Genomic DNA, 17,880 nt, shown 5'->3' on the forward strand with positions numbered 1-17,880 from the left:
CACACATATACCCCACTTACTCCCACAGTGGTAGGCCTGGGAAGAGCAGAAAAGGCTATATAAAATCCACAGCAATACAAAAAGTACCAGTTCCCTAAAGGACCGAGGACCAGGGTACCATGGCTGCCCACAGCCCTCAGCAGTCTGAGCCGTCTCACGGCATGACCATCCCTCGCAGGGACATTTATAAGAACTTCTAGAAAAACAACTCCTTCTCAAATCAAAAGGTGACCTCAGACCTGAGATCTAGAGGTGAAGCAGTAACTTGTGCAAGACCACAGAGCTAATAAATGGTGGAGGAATGATTTGAACTTAGGTGGCTGAACTTGCTGCCATCTTTTACTTTTGTATGAACATAGAGACTGTTTGATTTACCAAGAATCTAGAACATTTGGATTATAAGTCACTAATCTATATGAAGGGGTATGGGAAGCTTTAAGAGATGCTCTTCAGAATTTACCTTGAAGGATTTTCTTAGAAAAGATGCCATAAAAAAAAAGCCCTAAGATTAGTGGATAAGTCTCTTAACACTTCAGAAGAGTATATTGCCCAGCTATTGGGGTGAAGAGTCAAAGGCAGGTTTATTTCCTAGGAACCAAGCCAAGACTGCCTTCATAGCTCTAAACCTCGTTGATTTCTTTGGGTTTAACTCCAGAAAGGGCTGGAGGACTAACACCTAAAAAGCTGGAAACAAAGACACATGGAGTTCTAAGTGTGGATTTTATTTCACAAAGAGACAACAATGCCTTCCCACATACAAGTATTTACAAAACCCATCTGATTCACCAGTCTAGAGCCTGGGGTTTTTTCCACTTCTCAACATAGTCGGGAATATGGAAACATTAATACCCACATAATTCCCAAAGTTGGAATTTATCCATCAAACGGTACAGATTACCTAAAAGTGCACTTACCTGCACAATTCAGTCTAAGAATCTCAGTGATACAAACCTTATGGCCAAGGTTTCATTAATCTATTTGGTCTCATACCATGCAAACCGGAACAAGTAAGCTGCTGTATTAAACTGAAGATCGGTTCTCATTTTACAATTAAAAAGGTTCTCAACGCTTTAGCAACTATATAGAATATGAAGGTTTATTTCAAAAAGAGTACATTTTTAAAACCAGGATACACAGATGCATTTAATGTAACAGTACCTTCTGCAAAAATAGGTTAAATAATACTCAGAAATGCAAGGAACAATCTTATTCTCTAAAAATTGGACAGCAGACTTTTTAAACTTAGACAGCCTTCAAAATGAAGGCTGAGAATGCTTGGTGACAAGTTATTCTACAGCCTGGTACCACGGAGCGAGTGCTGCAAATGAAACTTCTACCACACAGCTGTAAACTACTCTCTATCCACACTGCGTTCAGCAAAATGGTTTTGACTCCAATCCTCTCAAATGTGTCTTGGTGCTACAGGAAAAAAAGTTGAATGATACACAAAACTATTAGAAGTTACAACAGAACTATTTAAACATCTTCTCCAAAATTGAGAAAAGCAATCATGTTAAATTTTAAAAAAGGAGAAATAAAGAAAAGTCTCAAGCAAGTCAGAGGTCCTCTTTGTGAGTAGTCAAGTAAAGTTTACTGGAGATTTCAATAAATTATCCTGAATCCATGGCAGAGAGCTAATTTTCAGAATCGTCGTGGAGGTCCACCTTTAAATGGCTTAAATCCAGAGCCACTTCCTCTTGGCATGGAATTGCCACCGATCTGTACAATTCTATTAATTGGGGAGGCATTACTGAAAAAAGGTGTAAAAGAAAAAACGTCAGAGAAAAAAAGAACAAATAATTACAGTTAATAACTACAAACTGCTTATAATTTACCAGACACTATTCTTTGTACTTTAGCCATACCAAGGAATTCACTGTTCTCAACAGTCTCACTTTACTTATGAAGGAACTGAGATGTGGAGGTACAAGATCACAGAGCTAATAATAAATGGTAGAGGAAGAATCTGAACTTCAGCAGTTGAACTTGCCTCAGAGTAGGCTATGTATGGTATGCACATGAATGGACTGGAGCAGCGGTTCTCAAAGTGTGGTCCCCATCAACTGGGAGGATGGACCTCTGACCTAGAGAACGTCGTCATTCAAGACATGTTTTTGGAGTTTTTTATATGCATAATGCAACACAGTAAGTACTAATGAGTGATACAAGAAAAAGATCCACCAAAAAGCCCTACAACAACTTTGGGAGAGAAAAACCCACAGTGAAATGGTGTAAGTAGAATGAAACCAGTTTATGGAAAGGCCTGAATGCCAGGTTGAGGAATCTGGATTAGTTTCTGTGACCTAGAAAAGCTGCTTGTGTTTTTAAAGTAAGTAAATGGGATAATACGATAACAGCAATTGTTAAATTTAGAAATAGTGTGAATAATGGAGCACAAAAAAGACTTGGGAAGATCGAATAGAAGCTGGTATGAGGAAGAAAGCATTAGCTATTACAATTTTTTTAAACTTATAAATTCACACTCACAATGAAGAAAGATACAAATGAGGCCCATGATTTTGCAGTCTGGGGGAATGAGACGCGTGGTGGCTCTGGTAAATTAAAAGAAGCTGTAGGCAATAACTGGGACATGAAGGTTTGAAACAGGAAGAATGAGTTTGCCTGTGACCTTGAATTTATGGAGATAGCAGGGCTTTTACACACAGATCACAATATAGAGCTCCATTTGAAGGAGCTGGCAAAAGAAGTCAAAAAGGTAGAAAGAAAATTATGATCTGCATTAGAAGCAGAGGAGTGTTTCAAAAGAGGGAAAAGCAATGGTGGGAAATAGTGCTTATCCACCGAGGAGCCTAAGAACTAAAATAAAGGAATCTACATTTATCAAAGGAATCTATATTTATCGGGAAACAAAGGCATCGGTGACCTATAAAAACCAAAGGCAGAATGAGTGATGAGGCTGTGCAGGCACAAGTATAAATAAACACATTTGATGGTAGATGCAGCCAATAGGAAAGCAACGTGGGTTACTAAGCCAAGCCCATATTTCTTCTAAGACGGGGCCATGGGAAAGAAAGAAGGGCATGCCACAGAGGGAGAGGCAAAGACCTGCCTGCACAGGGGCCGCGGTGGGTGTTGGTATGAAGAGAAAATAAAGCTCGCCTCTTAGCATACAAACCGGCCTTGAGTTAAATGTCCAAAAGTTTTGCAGAAGTTACAATATTTGAAAAGGGAGGAAGCAAAACATAGAGTTTTCTTCTTCCTTTCTAGGAATTTTAGGAATGGTAGGTAATGAACAAGAAGATGGCGCCAACTTGAAGTCAATGTTCATTAACTACTGGATTCTGACTTACCTACATACATACCTCTATCTAGATCAACATGCCAGAATGCCAATCAACTAACTTATGCTGGGGAATATAAACTGGCAAAAATCCACACCAGCTGCCCTGCATGAAATCTACCAGAGATGTGGTTAATATGGGGAAATATTTGGGCAGATCTAGGGTTGTCACTACTCAGTCTCTCAGAAGCTGTAATGACCTTTAAGGAGAGAAGGGTTTGGTTGTACACTGGCAGAAAATTCTTAACGAGTTAGCTATTTACCTTGCATGTTGGCTTATCATGCCTGCCCCTGTCCGGCCATCACCCATGCGCCTTGTGTCATGATAGCCAGGCCCTTGAGAAGGGGGTCCGTGCCACTCTTTCCTTGGTCCACTGGCATCCCGTCCATGGCGTTCAACCACGTGTCGCTCTTCAGGATAGTGCTAGTGAAGACAGCATTAACAGAGAAGTCACGACACCTCAGCCGCACACCAATTTACTTATGTTAGGGTGCTTTTAATGCAGAAACAAATTAGTAAGATGTTTGGGAAGATAAAAGACTTAATAATACAACAGCACATATAAAGGGTTTCCAACCACTTGGCACTGAGAAGCTACCCAGGGTAAGAAATGAGGGAAATGGTACATCACTGTACTTGCTACCTCTATACCTTCTAGCACCCATGTACTTTTTGACCCTTTAGTATTTCTTGATCTCTGTATGATGCCTGGATCTATATATTTACATGTAAGAAAGCATAGTAAGAGGTGGTAACCTTAAGACAAATTTAGATATAAGATCCACATGCGAACATATAACACAGGAGCTGTTATCTTATCTTAGAGAGTACTATTGATTGGTGCTATGGCTTGGACAAGGTCTTCCATCCATGACAATGAAAAACAGCATACTGAACATAAAGAAACAAAGGCCTTAGAACTGAGACTCTGAGGAAGGATGAGTCATAGTTATGATACTTAGCCAATAAAACCACAAGGCTAAAGGTGCCTTAGAGAGAACACCTTTCCTAAAAGAACTTCTGAATGCAGAGGGCTTTGTCTATGAGACTGCCTTAAGTTTTACTCTAAACAAAGCAGAATATCTGATTATATACCCAGGCTTAAAGTTCTGTTTAGTGTAAACACCTCGATGAAGTGATCTACTGGATGTTTCACTTATTAGAGACAGTATAGCTTATAATGCCATCAGGCCCAAATCTGTTTCATAATTGCTCTAGATGAACTGGAAAATATACAGTGCTATTAGCTAAAATGCCAAGGAATTAAAATTTTTTCTGGTAAAAAAGAGAGGTCCTGAAAAAAACTAATATTTCTATTTAAATATAAAACAGCATCAGAGTATAATGCAGATTGAAGATGGATACACACACACTTCAGGATTTTTTTTTATGTATAAACTTGAGATGGTATTCTGTATGTGTTACTTCAACCCATGTATCAGTGTATCATCAATAGAATGCTTTTAAATTACCGTATTTTTCAGGCCATAAGACAGACCTAGGTTTTAAGAGAAGGAAAATAGGAAAAAAAATTTGAAGCAAAAAAATGCAGCAAGATGTTTAATAACATAAATAAAATAATATTTCACCAATGTAAATGTAAACAGAACTCAACAGCAGCATTAACAACCATTATTCCTCCCAAATTGGTGTGTGGGGCGGGGGGGGGGGGGGGGGGGGGGGGCCTTATAGTCCGAAAAATACGGTATTAAAAGTTTTTGCTCAATATAGTTGCTTGGGTAATGACACTTTCCTCGGTCCAGGTTCATTAACTCAAAAACATTCAAGTCAACAAAGTAAAACAAGAGTCAAAAACAAATTAGAACCAGAAAAATTTTATTGCAGTTCTACAGTTAAAGCTACTTAATGGCTGACTTCCAGTCAAGATGGAGGCATAGGTGAACATGGCTGGCCTCCTTGCACAGCTACAACTAAACTATAGAATGTGTCATTCAGAACCATCAGAAATAGAGTTGATTGGAAGTCTGGCAACTTCAGAACTAAAACAACCACATCCATCCATAGGTAAGAGGGGTGGAGATGCAAAACAAGCTGGTCACATACCCACATGTGCTAGATAAAAATTCGGGAGGGGTATCTCGGAAGTGCACAGTCCCAGCCCCACACCAGGCCCCCCGAGCCTAGGGTTCCAGTGCCAGGAAGAGAAGTCCCATAACCTACAAAAACCTGCAACCTGTGGCTGCAAAAACCAGCAGGGACTGAGTTGGTGGAATAAACTAGAGTCCCAAGCAGTTCCTCTTAAAGAACCCACACATGAACTCACGGACTCAGATTCACTTCCTCTGACCTTCAGCCCAGGGTAGCAACTTGAAAGGCACCAGTGGCATATGTGGAAGAACTGAATTGTCCAACATCAAGGTGAGAGCTGCAGGGACAGCTTTCTCCCAGACAGAAAGGCAAGCAGAGGCCATTGTCCCTTATCTGAACCCTCCGCCTACAGAGCCACTGAGCCAGCAGGTGGGTGCCATATCTGAGACTCATCAACCTGGCTAGGACTGGAGATCCCCCAAGACTCTGTCACACCCAACTTATGGGCCCACCCAAGCTATTAACAGAGGCTTTCCAATATAATGGCTGGTCTTGGCTCAAGCTGCACAACTTCCTAAATCCTCTCAAACAAGCAACAGCGGGCCTCAGTGAGCCCCAAGACCCCTGTACCTCTTGCTAAGTGGTCAAAGGCCTGGCACTAGCAGCAGCCAGCCTAGGTTCAAGCTTGGCTTTGCCTGGGAACCTCCAAGCCCATCACAAGAAGCAGCCACCTCATACTGCTTTATAGCTCAGGCAGGGTGGCCCTGGGGCAAAACACAGGTCAAAGCTGACCTTGGCCTGAACCACCGAGGAAACCCCAGAGCCTGTGTACCCAGTGGACAGCTACAGATCACGCTGGAGCACCACCACCTTGCCTCTGAAGTTTCCAGGCAGGGCAAGGGTTGGTGGTCAGTGGAAGCAGGTGACTGGCCTGGGTAAATCCCTCCCACTGATCTGCCAACAGTAATCAAGGCTCAACTACAAGAGAATGGTGTATTCAGCCCACATGAAGGATACAACAAGAGTACCCTGCTTGGATGAGAGGGGAGGCTGTGCCACTAGCCGCTACAGGACACGTACTACATTAGGCCATACCATGAAGAGAGGGAGTCATAGCAGCTCTACCTAATACATACAAACAAATACAGGGAGGCTGCCAAAATGAGGAGTCAAAGAAATATATGCTCCAGCCATGGCTAATGTGGCTCAGTGGACTGAGTGCTGGACTGCAAACCAAAGGGTTGCTGTTTTGATTCCTAGTCAGGGTGCATGCCTGGATTGTGGCAGATCCCCAGTAAGGGGTGGACAAGAGGTAAGTACACATTGATGTTTCTCTCCCTCTCTTTCTTCCTCCCTTCCCCTCTCTCAAAATAAATAAATAAAAATGTAAAAAAAAAAAAAAAAAGAAGAAGCATGGCCCAAATAAAAGAACAGATCAAAATTCCAGAAAAAGAGCTAAACAAAATGGAGACAAGCAATCCCTCAGATGCAGAGTTCAAAACACTGGTTATAAGGATGCTCGAGGAACTTAGTGAGGACCTCAGCAGCACAAAAAACAGCCAGTCAGAAATGAAGGACGCACTAATTGAAATAAAGAACAATTTACAGGAAAACAACAGTAGAGTGGATGAAGCCGAGAATCAAATCAATGATTTGGAACATAAGAAACCAAAAAACAACCAATAAGAACAAGAAGAAAAAAGAATTTAAAAAAAAATGAGGACAGTATAAACAGTCTCTGGGGAAACATTCAAAGGTCCAATATTCACCTCATAGAGGTGCCAGAAGGAGAAGAGAAAGAGCAAAAACTGGAAATCTATGTGAAAAAATAATGAAAGTTCTGGTGAAGAAAATAGACATGCAAATTCAGGAACCACAGAGAGTCCCAATTATGATGAATGCATAGGGGCCCACTCCAAGACACATCATTATTAAAAGGCCAAAGGTTAAAGATAGAGATTCTTAAAAGCAAGAGAATAGAAGTTAGTTACCTGAAGGTTGCCAAATGGAAGGGGGGAGGGGAAGAATGGGTGAAGAGGTGAGGGGACTAAGAAGTACAAATAGGTAGTTGCAGAATAGCCATGGGGATGTAAAATACAACATAGGAAATAGAGTGGCCAAAGAACTTATACACCTGACCATGGACATGAACAGTGGTGTGGGGATTGCCTGAAAGAGTGGGGGGAGCGGGGGTTGCTGAGTGGTGGGAGGCAAAGGGGAGAAAACCTGGACAACTGTAATAGCATAATCAATAAAATATAATAATAATAAAAAAGAAATAAAACCAAAGTCCTCAGGAAGGCTCATCTACCAAATGTAATTATTCTCAAGTTTCTGCAGGAAGTTTAATTTAAAAAATTAACAAGAATTTCAGGGCGAGTATCCTACTTCTTTGGACTACTGAAGTTCAACTACTAACAGTAAAATATGAAAAGTATTAACATCTTTTACAGTTTCCCCATTATTCTAATAGATGAATGTATCTCACAAGAAAATGGTTAGTCCTCTAAATTTCAACAGTTGAGAATAAACATTAAGCCCCGACTAGGTAGCTCAGTTGGTTAGAGCACCATCCCAATATGCCAAGGTTGTGGGTTTAGTCCCCAGTCAGGCACATATAAGAAACCAATGAATGCATGAATACGTGGAACCAACTGATGTTTCTCTCTTTCCTCCCTTCCTTTCTCTCTGAAAACAGTTTTATAAAAAGAGAGAGAGAATAAAACTTCGTAAGCATTTACCTGTGCTCCACTTCCTCGGTCTGTGATGACTCTGTCTCCCTCTCTGTTCCCATAGCTGGAAGCGTTACTGCGACTCCCATGGGGAGCCCCTCTTACGCTGTGTCCCGGCACTTCTCTCCCAGATCGTTCTGGCCTTTCGACCCTGTTAAACAAGACCCCAAAACATATATGACCAAAATTCTATTTTGACTTTTCTAAAAACCCAAATGCATTGTATACCACCAACCAGGCATTAGAAACTACACGAATACCTTGTTTCCCGTTTGTCACTGGACATGCCTCCTTCACCTTTCCAGGTGGACGGTCTGGATGGGTTGGGCCCTGCTTCTCGAGGATGTCTAGGGTGAGCGATATCAGGCCTGTCGTGAATGATCACGGTTCTCCTCTCATCTCGTTCCCCTCGTACTTCAAGCCTGTCTGTTTCTCCAAGTTCATTTCTTGATGGTGGAGGCTCATTTCTTCTGGAATCACTGAAATTTTTGGGATACCTTTCAAAACCTGGATCTTCTCTTCGTGCAGTCGGACGTGTTTTTTTCCCTTCACTTTGACCAACAAAGCGTTCTCGCCTATTAGTTATCCAAAACAAAGAACACAGATTCTGGTAAGTACTCACTTGGCCTTATTCTCCTTAACTTTATCTGCATAACCTACTATAATTACACCTCCTGTAAAAAATTACCTTAAGGCAAAGCCACCAAAAAATCCACAATTATAACAACTCATAATCTTTTAAATTGAGGTAAATGCGTGGCATGACGGTTGGTTTCCTCAGCATCCAGGATAGACTCCATCAAACACTCAAACCACTATCAACCTGAGATTTTACTGCTTTTAACCACTGAGGCACCCGAAACTGCCCGCATTCCCCCTGCGTATGAAAGGCTGAGAGATAAAGCCAACCTACTTAACCTTGTCATGGTGGCTGATTAAACTAATTTTGAATATTAAATCATATTTCTATTAATAAAAACCAAACACACGCCCTGGCCAGGTGGCTCAGTTAGTTGGACCATCGTCCCATGTACTGAAAGGTTGTGGGTTAGATTCCTGGTCAGGGCACGTACAGGAGGCAACTGATCAAGGTCCTTCTCTCTCTAAAATCAATAAACATATCCTCATGTGAGGACTTAAAAAAAATGCAAAAAAACAAAAACAAACAAACAAACAAAAAACAGAACAGATGAAATTGCTGTGCTGTATGCCAGGAGCCAGAGTGCTTTGTCAAGATAATCTGGGCCTATGTGAGATTTGGGAGTTATCTGCCTGTGAGGAGACCAGAAAGCAGTAACTCAGACAAGAAAAAAATGTTCTGTGCACCAGTATCCCCAAAAGTAGACTTCACCCCAACAATTGGTATACGAAAATGAATCCACTGTCTTTTCCGAAAACCTTTTTATATTTTCTCAATTAATGAGTGCTAAATACTGTTACTCAGCTTTAAATGCCAGCACTAGGGGAAAGAAAACCGACGGAAGAAATAATTTATTAATATATTTGCATCAAGGGTAGAAAAAATAAATCTAGCATATTCACTCATATACTAGGAAATCATCTAATATAAACTGATAGTGATGTTAGATGGGAAGTTTGATCATGTTATCCAAGATACAAACATTCTTTGTTTAAATCTCGGTTATTATGTTAATTTTTGTTGATTCCTTGTTTTTCTTCATATTACAATCCTCTTTAGCTGTCCCCTGTAAATTCTGTATTATAGGCACATGAGAAATGCAAATGACTGAAAGAAGCTGCTGACATTCATAGGCATATTTGGATAGTTTTTTTTACAGTAAAGGAAAATAAAGGTTTGCAATGGGGTGATTACTTTTCGTTGGAGTAACTCCTAAAGCAAGTTAGATGACTCATCATTTGGAGGGAAGTCTTCTCCACTCACCGATAACAGCAAAAGGATCAACTATTACATTTTCTGAAGCCCAGAGCTTCTTTATTAAAAAACAAAAACAAAAACCAAAAAACAGTGGGTCTAACATCATTGTAAAAAAGCAAGCATGTCCATAGGTGGGCCGGTTGAATCGTCCATTACAGGAAATCTTGGTTGTGGACAAGTTAGCTGTGGTTAACCCCTGTGCAGCTGTAAATTGTCATCTTACTCTAAAAAGAGAAAGCTGCTAGGACATATAGGTTCTGAAATAAGCAGTTTCGTCTTTGACGGTTTCTTGAAGTATAGAAAGTCACCACCTAAACACTTATTTAAATCATCCCAGAGTTGTGACTCTTAACTCTTTAGATCCACAGGATAAATTTCAATAATTTATATGTTTTCCACGGTCATTTCTGAGGATTTTTCACATGAGAGAAAAGGGAAAGATTTACCCCTTGTGGGTATGAGTCTGGGACCTGCTGGCCAACAGAAGTGTCACCCCTGGAATACAGGCTCAGCAAGTTTGCACCTGTCACTGTGTTGGCTCCTAAGCTTGCTGCTTAGAGCTGTTTCATATTTTAAACTAGCTCAACTTCACAGTTCTAGTTATTCAAACCAATTCTTACAGCCTCCTGAGTGGGTCATCTCAAGTCTTGAATTGTAACATTTTGAGATTTTCTCATACTAAAATGTACCAAAAAAGTGCAGAGTGAAGGCAATTTACAGAAAAAAAAAATACACAGCTTATTTCATTTGGAAAAAAATATTGAGTGGTAGATACGCAATGCAATATACAGATCATGTATCATAGAAGTGTACACTTGAAACCTGTGTGATTTTATTAACCAATGTCACCAAATTAAAAAAACACCATTTGTTTTGAACACTCAGCTCTGACCTGTACTTCATTAAGATTTTAATAGAGAACCAAACTTACCACTAGCAAGACTCATACACTAAATATATCCATTTTCAACATAATCAATTTACCTTTCAAAAGATGAAGACTGTACTGTTGAACCCTCAGGAAACCTGCCCCTCTCTCGGTGGTCAAAGTCATTAAATCTGTTCTGTTGGCGAGAATAGTCAGATCCATGGCTGAATCGTGCATCTGTATCTAGAGACAACTTTTTATTCTCGCTCCAATAAGGATCATCTCGCCTTGAAGAGAAATATTTGCTCATTTATATAAATTCGTATTACGACAACCAAACAACACTTACTCGGAGTCACACATACTACACACCCTAGGAGCTGTGGAGACAGAGGGCAATAAATTCAGAATGCAAAACCCTCTGTTATAAGAACGAGCTAGCCAGAACTTACTACAATATGTTATACAATGTTAGAGGGATTTCACAGGACAGAAAATAGTTGAAAACTGTCTGTTTTAAAATTATGAGATGAAAAAAACAAGGAAGATAAAATACTTGATATATACTATTTAATAGTAAAATTCTAAGTAGCAGCATACAACCTCTTCAGTTATGCTTCACTTTGGAAAGGTCAGAGATAAGTCCCAAGCATAATTCATTCATTACACCTATTTCTCAGCACCATCAACTAAATCTCACAGAATTTACCGTAAGAAAATTAAAATGACTATATTTTTGAAATCCAGGGCAAATCATGAACACACACACAACAGAATCCGTATTTTTAGTCTCCCCAATATATGACTTCCCTTTTTGTACTATCTGCACTACCCTGTAAGGATTTTGAAAATGGGCACGAGTTTGAGAACCATCAGTGAAGCCTACTATGACCATTATTTCCAATCATAATGGAAAACAGCTGGCATTAGAAAGGACAAAGAGGAGCAGATCTTCCTACTTGACAACACACTAGGTCAAATCCATTACTATAATCATTCCCATCCCTGTCAATCGTGTCTTATTCCAGTGACGATTACTTGTACTTGCTAGTTCTCTAGTTAATTTTGGCTTGAAAAGAGTAAGACAGCAAGTGTAAATGAAAAAGAAGCAAGCAATCAACTACCTATGATCTACATCACGTGGGCGTTTCAGAGAATTCCTTTTTTCTTGTTCATAACGAAGCTGCTGCTGTTGCCTTCTTAGTTCCTCTCGTTCTCGAGCAATACGTTCAGCTTCTTTACGTCGTTCCTTCAGACAACACAGAAGGAAGAACCGACCGATGCAAAATGAAAACATAAGGTAAGTATATATGCAACCTTGTTTTAATCCTGTCATTAAGAAACCATCATGGGCAAGCATCGGGCAAAACATTTGGGACAAATATAATAAGCAAATAAGACTCTAGGAATCAGTAATCTAGGCTAGGCTATTGTTCATCAACATTACAAATAACACAGATTGGGGGGGTGAAAGCTGACAAGTAATCAGGAAGGTCAAATTTAGTTTAATCATTTGACTGAAACAAAAGCACCTATAGGGAATTAGAAATAGAGTTCTTAATATGTATGGACACTAAGTGCCTTAAAACCCTGGATGCAATTCTGCAGAGAGAGGCATTATTTCCTTCCAGCCTTGGGAAATCATTCCCACTGTAATATGTAAGGAAACAGTTATTATTTTCTAAGGTTGGGATAGTGACAGAGCCTGGATTACAACTACTCTGGACTCACAGTCCTATGCTCAGACTATTAGGCTGCCATAATATTGCAGAGCTTGAGTTACTACCAATTGGCCAGAACAAAGTTACTAAATGTATTTTTTAAAGAGTACCTAATTCATTGTTATCTTTCAGGGACACAATAAATGCTCTCAGCTAAACTCATTCTACAGAAGCTTTACAAAAGTAAAGCAAATTTCAGGGCAAAAATCACAGGGTTTGGAAAAGGTCAGTTATTTAAGATGAAAAGATTTTCTGACTGCACCTGTTCAATACGAATGCGTTCCCTTTCCAAGCGTTCGCGTTCCATTCTCTCTCTCTCTAGTTTTTGCCTTTCAATTTCTAGGCGCTCTCTCTCTCTCTGTAAGCGTTCCCGTTCTTCCCGTTCACGAATTATTCTAATGCGTTCCCGCTCTCGACGCTCTCTTTCTGCAATCTCTCTTCGTCTAACAAAAATCAGTATTTAGAAATACTTAAATTATGCTAGCACTGTGTGAAAGAGAAGAGCTTTTGAATTTTTTCTTGAGGTTGGCAATTTTAAACTTCAACTCAATCTAAGTAATTTTAATATAATTGGAAAGAAAACTCAAAATAAAACTGTAAACAGACCCCAACACTGTCACTTATTTAAGACTGTCAACTGAGCAGCCGAATTTTATAGAATAGTTGCCTATCAGATGATTCCTGTTTAAATAAAAATCCCACTATAATAGCCCATTAATCAACTGACATTTAAAAAAAGAGATATTCTACATATACAAAATTACAAAACTACAACTTCTATTGTTTTTGATAGAAAAATTTCCAGTATCTAATATATATTCTATCTCCTTAAATAAGGTATACCTTATTTTGATGACTTGGGATCATACTCATCAACATGAATTAGCTAGCAAATGCTATATATAAAAAAACAGCGGCCCTTAAGGGCTTTTTCAGAGTACTCGTTGGCCTGTAATAGAAGGTTCTGGGTAATATGCATTACTCAGTCAGGAGGTAGTTCAAATGTTTGCTGAACTGAATTAACTTATTTTATTCGACTTTTAGTAGTTTTAGTCATTTCCTCCCTCTAAGGAACTCAGTGGACTTTGTCTCTCAATGTCCTCCTTCAGCAACCTAGTGGATGTCAATGGGTCGTCGGTACTACCCCCGTGGAAATGTGAGGGGCATTTTTAGCTACTACATTTACTGAATGACATCGCAACAAAAAAACTGGAAAAACTGTCCAACACTCCTAATTTCTTTCAAATGACATAATGGACATTTATGTCATTAAAACAAAATCACCTTTCAAAAACCTGAGCCTAGAGTGTAGTTCATTTTTAATAAATGATAGGTTGGCTTGTTTGCCTGGCAAAGTTTTATACACACTACAATTTCCAGGAATGCAGCTCCCTGCAAAAAAAGGGAAAATTATACTTCCTTAAGAACTTCATCAAAAGTCGTTCAGCACTCCAGAAATCGTGTCTTAACATCAATACGATGACTCCTGGTCTTTGACTCACCAATACGACACACCATTATCAGTCTGTATTTGTAGCTGTCACATTCTCATTGAATCTAAAGAGGGGAGCAAACATCTGCCTACTTCATTAGTCTTCTGGAGAGTCAAGCCTAAACATTCACATCTGGAATACATTTCCATCGTAACATGAATTATTTTCATTATAAATTACTTTTATTTCTCCTGATGTTAGCATTAAGACATAATACCAATTTTTGGAATTTATTTGTGTAGGTAGGTAGGTACGTTACATATCAATTTTATTTCAGAATGGTTAACAGGGTACCATGACTTTTTAAAATATATTAAAAGTGTATGGGTCTGATAGTTTTGGAATTGCTGCTATAGTAGCTACTACTCTCAATCTTCTCAACTTGACATCTAATTAGGGAGCTTGGCATACTGGGACTTCACCAAGAAAAAAAAAAAGGAAAATGGGTTCTGAGTAATGCAAGGATTATTTCCTTTTAGTAAAGTGTGTGGCCATCACATATTATTTAACTCGATGAAAGTGTCTCTGGTCGCTCCTAACACTCTTGTGGATGAATAGATCAAATTCTCGAAGTTACTTCTCAGTTAGGTTAATATTTGGAAATTTATATTATAAAACACTTTCACAAAAATATTTTAAGTGGCAACCAAAAACTGACATACGAAAGCAAACTGGCACTCATGGTGAGCAGCTAAGACACTGCCACTAAAAACGGAAGTTTTGTTTTTTGTCCTCAGTTTCTTTGAGAGAGAATTCAGGTTTGAGATAGGGCTTGAACAAAGTATGGTCTACAGAGCAAATCTTCCTTCACTTGGGCTCTAATTCAAAATGGAATAAATTTTTCCTAAAATATCAATATTCTATTTGAACACTGTAGCTTACATTGAGACTATCTTATCTTAAAAATCAATTTTTCCTTTTAAGGTCATGTGTTTTATGGCAGCAACTTTGGAGAGGAAAGAGCATTGGACTTGGAGTCAGAAGACTTGGGTCTGAGTCCCGACTCTGCCACTCATTAGCCATGTGGCATTGGAAGAGTCATTCAGCCTCTCTGGGCCTCCCTGTTTTTCAATTATGTAATTGGCTTAACTAACCACACAGGACTGTTGAGATAGAGACAACAGATGGAAAGGTACTTTGTAAACTGTAAAATGCCATGCAAACTTGAGAAATAATTAGGTTTTACTGTAACTCTTAAAAGTGGAAAATAGCTGTCTGTGGGAATACAATTTCCAGCAGTATTAAATATGTACCAATAGTTAAAGACAGGTATAAAACAGACTGTTTCTACCTTCGAAGTTCCATTGCATGTCGTAATCTTTCAAAACGAACTAAATGTTCTCTCAGTCTTTGTTCCTTCATCTTTTCAAAAGGCAAGATGTCTTTCCTTCTGTAGTCTTTGTCCCTTTTTTTATCTAGGCTAGCTCTCTCCTTTTCCTTGCTTCTTCCGTGAATCTATAGAGAAAAATTATAACGAGACTAGATGTTAAAATAATTTGGGGTTTTGTTTTTCACATTCAGCAGGTCATTTAAAAAGCTTAAGTAATGACATTCCCTTTTTCTGAGAATTTGTAGCATGGAATTATTACAGAGGTAATTACAGAGGAAGGATACAGAGATACTGAATTATCTTTTTTTGTAAACAGATGGAATTGCATACAATCTCCTTTTCAGAGACTTACTTTCTCATATCTTCCTCTTCTTGATGGCCTACAATGATCTCCTTTAGTCTGGTCTAGTATTACCATGTGTCCAGGACTCTTTGAGCCTAAGAGGAAAACAAATTAGATAAGCAAATGTCTATTAAAAAATTTCATTTAGAAAATATAATGTGAAAATGCTGAATTCTTTGACAACCAGATATTCACAAACCAATACATAGAATTGTTTAAAAACCTACTTATTTTATGAGAACATAAATGCAAAGTTTTTAGACATAGCTCAATCTGCTAATGCCAAGTATTTTCAGTGATAAGAAAAGATCCCAACTCAACTACACAGCCATAAATCAATGACCATTCTCAGTCAGCTCAGATTTAATTGTAAAGAGGCTTAGTGGGAAGAACACATTTGTTGTCTGAGAGTAGAAAAGCAGACAATTAGTCCTGTTAGCCCTCCTTTTCTACAACTGCAAGAACTAACAACGAAGCTTAAATATCTATCTGGTTTGTAGTTTCCAGTTTTCCCTTCCATTGTAAAAATTAAGTTGTAGAATATATTAGAAAGAGATTGAGAAGAGGGATACATAGCATACTTATTCGTTTCTTTTCTTCACTTTTTTTAATCAATTCTGAAGTCGGCCCACTTGATCCATTATCATTCTTCTCATCTTTACCTTCTATTTTCTTAGTATCCTTGCTTTCTTTTTTTTCAGATTTCTCAGATGACCTTTTCTCTTCTTTTTTGACAGAGGCTTGTGTCCTGACCATCCCACCCCACACAGAAAAACAACAGAATGAGAACGACTTCATCAATGTACCAAAAAAATCCACATACTTATCAAAAAAATAAATCCTTACTTGCTACTTCTATCACTCATATTTTTTTTGTCCCCAGAACTTCTTGAACTACTCTTTTCATCATTTTCTTTCTTTAATTCTTTCTTAGAAGGGTCACCTTTAACCTGAAAGGTTTAAACAGAAAAAAAAATTTATGTTTTAAAGTTACATTTTTATGTTTATAAAAAGTATGTTGATGGTAGAAAATTTGAAAAACATAAAAGTAAAAAGAATGAGTGCCTACAAATAGAAATCATTCCTAATTCTACTCCCTACCAGTGTAACATCTTTAGATTGAGAATTCCTAGTCCTAAAAGTATCCTCCCTTTTATAAACGGTCAGGCAAGCTTACTTTTTCAACAGAAATCAGTTGTCCATGTAGCTCGGTACGATGAAGATGTGCAATACACCTGGATACCTCTGTGCTAGAAGACATAGTTACTATGCCATAGCACTTGGCCCCAGGACTTCGAGCATTTGTAACTACTTTTGCACTTAGAACCTGTAAAATAAGATTACACTTTAGAAAGCTTTACAACTTCACAACTACACACATTTCTAAACAGATGAAATTTCAGAACTGAGACTATCCAAGTTAAAGAATCTATTCAGGATACATACATTCATGATAAAGGATACATTTAGCATATATACTTCACATTCTATGATCACCATGTACCTTACCTATAAATACATAGTAAATATTGAAAGGAATGATTTAAAGCATCGGAAAGCAATTTAACCTACTTTTAATTTTTCTTTTTATTTCTTTCAAAAACGTAGCCAAAATACAATTAGTCACATCAATGAAGTAATGGTACACTTAATGAAAGTTAACAGTATTTTCAATTAGAGTTGGGCCAAAAGTTCCGTTATAGCCATCTCCTTCTGAGAGTCTCTTGGGGGCACGGGAAAAAGGATAAGTGTCTAAAAAGTTTCTAAATGAGTTTTAACACTGTTCTAAGAGTTTATAAGAAGCTTTCAAAAATAATCAGCCATATGTAAAAAAGCAGTCTTAAAAATACATCCTAAGCCCTGGCTAGTGTGGCTCAGAGGACAGACTGCTGGTCTGTGAACCAAAAGGTGGTTGGTTTGATTCCCAGTCAGGGCACATGTGTGGGTTGCAGGCTAGATCACCAGCAGGGGGCATGTGAGAGTCAAACACACATTGATGTTTCTCTCCCTGTCTTCCACTCTGTCTAAAAATAAATAAAATCTTTAAAAAAATAACTTAAAAATACATCCTAAAAATTATACTTTAAAAAGGCACACTTTCCATTTGTCCATGTATACCAATATAAAAGTAACAAATAATTTCAT

General features: G+C 38.5%; 1 protein-coding gene across 14 annotated transcripts in view; it reads right to left on the bottom strand.

The window, feature by feature from the left end:
* Positions 1 to 703: 703 nt before the first annotated feature.
* Positions 704 to 17,880, bottom strand: part of SLTM (SAFB like transcription modulator) — a 46,156-nt gene continuing 28,979 nt past the window's right edge. For 13 of the 14 annotated variants that reach the window (XM_036034106.1, XM_036034113.1, XM_036034101.1 and 10 more), the window contains 12 exons: positions 16,913 to 17,062; positions 16,582 to 16,685; positions 16,317 to 16,483; positions 15,745 to 15,830; positions 15,354 to 15,517; positions 12,832 to 13,012; positions 11,973 to 12,097; positions 10,965 to 11,135; positions 8,344 to 8,658; positions 8,093 to 8,234; positions 3,565 to 3,725; positions 704 to 1,750 (listed from right to left, as the gene is read on the bottom strand). In XM_036034106.1, coding sequence (XP_035889999.1) covers positions 1,642 to 1,750; positions 3,565 to 3,725; positions 8,093 to 8,234; positions 8,344 to 8,658; positions 10,965 to 11,135; positions 11,973 to 12,097; positions 12,832 to 13,012; positions 15,354 to 15,517; positions 15,745 to 15,830; positions 16,317 to 16,483; positions 16,582 to 16,685; positions 16,913 to 17,062 — 1,875 coding nt within the window. In that variant the 3' untranslated portion in view covers positions 704 to 1,641. The remainder of the gene's footprint in view (positions 1,751 to 3,564; positions 3,726 to 8,092; positions 8,235 to 8,343; positions 8,659 to 10,964; positions 11,136 to 11,972; positions 12,098 to 12,831; positions 13,013 to 15,353; positions 15,518 to 15,744; positions 15,831 to 16,316; positions 16,484 to 16,581; positions 16,686 to 16,912; positions 17,063 to 17,880) is intronic. The other variant, XM_036034120.1, reaches the window with a different exon arrangement.

This window comes from Phyllostomus discolor, chromosome 1 (genome assembly GCF_004126475.2).
Source record: "Phyllostomus discolor isolate MPI-MPIP mPhyDis1 chromosome 1, mPhyDis1.pri.v3, whole genome shotgun sequence".
In the NCBI taxonomy this organism is placed as follows: Eukaryota; Metazoa; Chordata; class Mammalia; order Chiroptera; family Phyllostomidae; genus Phyllostomus; species Phyllostomus discolor.